Source organism: Equus asinus, chromosome 8, assembly GCF_041296235.1.
Source record: "Equus asinus isolate D_3611 breed Donkey chromosome 8, EquAss-T2T_v2, whole genome shotgun sequence".
In the NCBI taxonomy this organism is placed as follows: domain Eukaryota; kingdom Metazoa; phylum Chordata; class Mammalia; order Perissodactyla; family Equidae; genus Equus; species Equus asinus.
The window spans coordinates 36,934,909-36,939,701 of record NC_091797.1 but is presented as its reverse complement, the minus strand read 5'-3'; the positions used below and the strand labels follow the sequence as shown (position 1 = coordinate 36,939,701).

The 4,793-nt window shown below is 35.6% G+C and overlaps 1 protein-coding gene across 1 annotated transcript; it reads right to left on the bottom strand.

Annotated features, from left to right (window-relative positions):
- Positions 1-3,542: 3,542 nt before the first annotated feature.
- On the bottom strand, positions 3,543-4,484 carry LOC106843514 (putative olfactory receptor 2B3). The gene has a single exon (XM_014860546.2). The coding sequence runs from the start codon at positions 4,482-4,484 to the stop codon at positions 3,543-3,545; it is 942 nt and encodes a 313-aa protein (XP_014716032.2).
- Positions 4,485-4,793: the final 309 nt, after the last annotated feature.

The window sequence follows — 4,793 nt, the reverse complement described above, 5'->3', positions numbered from 1 at the left end:
TACTTTAAATAACAAAAGTTTGTTTCTTATTCATGCTACTCGTCCACCAAAGGCTGAAGTTCCACTTCATATCTTCCTGAATCTTAGATTCAGAACTCTCCCTGGAAAATTGCTTGCTTAGGTTGGCTGAAGGAAAGAGATCACAGCAGAGTGTACACTAGATATTAAAGTGATCATCAAGAAGTGACCCACATCATTTCTGCTCAAGATTTTATTGGCAAAGCAAATTAACAAACCAGGCCTACATTCAACAGGACAGGGAAGCTGCAATTCTACCATCTGCATAGAAGGAGAGAGAAAATCAAATATATATGAACATGTCTAGTTTATACCATGTATTAAAAATATACTACTTCCAAAATTCTCAAGGAAATACAAAAATAAGTACTTGATAATATTTTTGCCTCTAAAATTGACAGATGTCTCAAAAGGTTAAAATTCCCAGAGTTAGCAAGAGCTCATGAAGCAAATATTATCATTTCCTATAGTCAAGCACCACATAATGATGCTTTGGTCAATGACGGATGGCCTATAGGATGGTGGTCCCATAAGATTAGTGCCATATAACCTAGATTTGTGTAAGTGCACTCTATGATGTATGTACAATGATAAAATCGCCTACCCATGCATTTCTAAGAACGTATCCCCATCGTTAAGCATTGCACGACTATATATACAATACTAGGTGGAATGTGGAACGTCACAAAATTTCTGTAGGGGAATTTGCCAATATCTACTAACTCTTGACCTTACCGTTCCTAAGAATATAAACTGACATATGGACACAGATTCATAAGTGCTGACTTCTTTACAGTGGTATGTATAATGATCAAAACAAGGAATGCAAGTATTTGACAAGGGAAAAATGATTAAATACATTTTAATATAACTGCATGGTAAAACTTAATTTGCAGCTACTTAAACTATGTTTTGATGAATCCTGGATCTTAGGATATAATGCACATTAACAAAAAAGAAATTAGAAAACTCCATTGACTGGAAAGAGGAATAAACTAATATGCCAACAATAGTGAACTTTAAATAGTAAATTTAAGGATGAGTTCTTTTCCAGAAAAATGTTTATTTTTACTAAAATATAGGCAATGCACTTGTATTATTTTTAAAGAGAAAAGATTATTAATAACCATAATGATTGTCATTAAATTTTCATTTTTACAGGGAAATGCAATTTCATTAGCCTTTGAGAATTTAAGTTTATATCCCACCATGGAATTTTATATGAGCACTGTCCCTAGCCCCAGAGGGTTTCACATCTCTGAAAATTCTTTTCATAGAACAAGTGAAAATTTGCATATGAACTAAAATTATCCAGAGTTTTGAGAACTCGGTGTTTTAATTTTCTGCCTCAAAAAACTAAGTGCTGTGAATGCTTTGGTGAGCAAAAACAAACTTTGTTTCTGTGCTCAGGAACTTACTGTCTAGTAGTAGGTAAAGACATTGACCAAATGATCACTTAAAAGTGAAAAGACGCAAATGAAAGGTACATGATGAGCAAATAAATTTGTGGGTTTTTGACTGAATCAGGGGGACAAAAAAAGATTCCCCAAATAAATGAGGAAGTCTGAACAATTAGTAATGAGTTAAAGATGGTTGAGAAGATTATTCCAGGTAGAAGGATAAATATGCTTAAATGGCCTGTGCTTTAAGAAAATGTGGTAAGTGTATGAGACAGAGAGTGCTGGATGGGTAGGAGGTGAATATTTGTCTTTATTTGGTAAGGAATGGATAGCCACAGATAGCCTATAGTGCAATTGGGGAGGATGAAATGATCATATTTGCATTTGAACTGATCACTCCGGCTGTATTTTCTAAATTGTCTCACAGAGTTCAGAAGATTGCATAAGGATAGACTGGGTAATAAGGTAGGTCTAGGTAAAAGATGATGGTACGAAGAGTGTGAAGAAGGAAAGAAATGGAGAGATAGGAGACACAAAAGAGGAATGATTGATATATCTTAGAAATGGTTTTGGTATGGAAAATTGTGGAGGGCATAGTGTAAAGTATGGTTTATGTTATTTGCTTACATAAACAGGTGGTGAATTGATTCATTAAAATAGCGAACTTTAGAAGAGGGCTTTCTGTCAAAGAGAGAGCAGGTGTTCAGCTTCTGAATGTGTTCAGTTTGAGACGCTTGTTACATATCAACAAGAGATAGCAATGGTATATATAGATTTGGAAATTTTTAAAAAAGCACCTGCACTAGTGGTATAATTGTTTTCATTTGTTTTTAGTGTCTTGAATTTCTTTTTACTTTTTTGAATAGGCCAACTTTTTAAACACCATATATTTAAAGTCTTTCCCTTTCTTATTTATTTGAAATGTCACATTTAGTAAACAGAGGATTGTTATATAAGAACTATATTCTGTACTTATGTTTTTAGTTATTTTCTACTGCTACTGCTACCTTCTATGCTTAAATTATTCTGTTTTGCTTACTGGATAAAGTCCAAACTTTTCAGCTAACATCTCCAGCCTCATTTTGTATGTGTTTTGTACTCTATATTTTAACCATGTTAAATTACTTATACTTCCTGAAAAGCTTTGTTTTGGAACCCATTTCCTGTTGCCTAAAATCTTGTATCATCTATGTCCTTACATTACTAACTGCAAACAGTCATTTCAGTGTCTGAGTTTAAAGGTCATTTCCTCCAGGAAATAGGATATTTCGTCAGTAGAGAAACTGTGATTGTTTTTCCTCTGGTCTAGTGCTATCTTAGTGAACAATAAATATTTACGGAGTGACTATCCAAATAAAGAATGAATTAATTCAGATCAATATTAGAAAGACAATATTCCTAATAACATTTCTGTAAATAATTAGCTTTGTAATTTAGAGGAGATCCTGCATGCTTGGGGCAGAACTTAGGACAAATAAGGATTTGACAAAAAGAGAAAAAAAGGAGAGATGTTATCCATGGGGAATAAGGGATGAATTAAAAATACAATTAGAAATGAAGCTCAACTGACATTTCAAGTTTGTAGTCTGAGATGCACACATTTAGCTAGTTTAAAGCCAGCTAGATTTGAGATGAACTACATGCTTGGAACAGATCTGGAGGTGCATACGATGGATTTTATCAAGGGATGTGAGAGTGTAAGGTGGTTGAGGACTTGGGTGCTGACGGAAAAATTTTTGGCTTGGGGTCACTGGTTCTTTAATCATAACGATGTGGACATTCTCAACTAAGATGGTAGACAAGATGGTTCTAGGAAAAATAGTACATAAAGGGGAAGGTAAACCATGCAAGTGTCAGACTAGTCTAACATTGATAGGAACATGATTTGGCTTCAAGGAACAGAGTCCCTTGGAGAAACTTCTGGAAAACTAAGGATTTTTTAATTTAGAAGAGATATATTATGGTCTCAGCATTGCTTCATGAAGAGAGGAAGACTTTTCTAACTGTTGGTAGAATTCAGTGAAATCATAAGACCTGGAAAAGAGGAACATCAGTTCAACCATTATTACCACCTTCAAGGATAAGAAGGAGACTCAGAAGATCCTCATCACAATGGAGAACTTCTCATTTCTTATAGAAAAAGGTGATGCACATCACTCTCTTGAAGGCCTCCTTCATATCTTTATTTCTAAGGCTATAGATGAGAGGGTTCAACATGGGTGTGATGATCCCGTAGAAGAGGGAAACCATCTTTCCCCAGTCTTTAGAGGTAGATGAAGGTGGTTGTAGATACATGTAGATGCCTGTTCCAAAAAAGAGAGAGACCACAACCATGTGGGACCCACAAGTTCCAAAAGCTTTTTTTCGTCCTTCGGCTGACCTGATTCTCAATACTGCTTGAACTATGAAGCCATAGGAGATGAGGATCAAAGTCACAGGAATTAACAGAATTAATACACTAAAGAAAAAGAGTTCAGCCTCAATAGGCTTTGTGTCAGCACATGACAATTTGAGAAGAGCAGGAACCTCACAGAAAAAGTGGTCCACTTCTTGATGACCACAACGTGGCATGTTAAGGGTCAAGGAAGACTGCAACACTGAATTACTGAAGCCAATGAGCCATGAGAAGGATACCATTCTTAAACAGAACCAATGATTCATGATGACTACATAGTGGAGGGGTCTGCAAATCGCCACGTATCTGTCAAAGGACATGACAGCCAGGAGGAGACACTCAGTAGCACCCAGGGCCAGGAAGATGATGAGTTGAGCCACACAGCCACCATAGCTGATGGTCTTTTTGTTGCGACAAATGTTTATCAACATATGAGGGACTGTGCTTGTGGTGTAACAGAGATCTAAGATGGAGAGATTAGTGAGAAAGAAGTACATGGGTGTATGAAGTTTGGGATCCAGAATGCACACCATCATGATGGACACATTGCCAAAGATGGTGATTGTGTATGATATTAATAGGAGCACAAGAAGGGGCATTTGTAACCAAGGCCTGTCTGAAAAGCCAAGTAGTATAAACTCTTTTGGGGAGCTCTCATTTGCCCAATTCATGACGACTCATCTATTTTTCACTCCTAAAGAAATAAAAAGTAGGAAATAGTCAATAGGTAATTATCCAATATTCTTATTGGAACTGAACTGAATTTAGATTAATTATAATGAATAATTCAATACCAAGTATAATTTATGCTCAACTAAATAGAACTCTTATAAAATACAATATGGTTGTCTTGTGGTTAAAAGTAGTTCTGTTTTCAGTAGTGTTAGACTTATCTTATGAAGTAAATCAGTACATTTATTTGACAAAGTATATAAACTTATATGCATAAAGCATGGACAACTGCAAGTGCTCAACACATT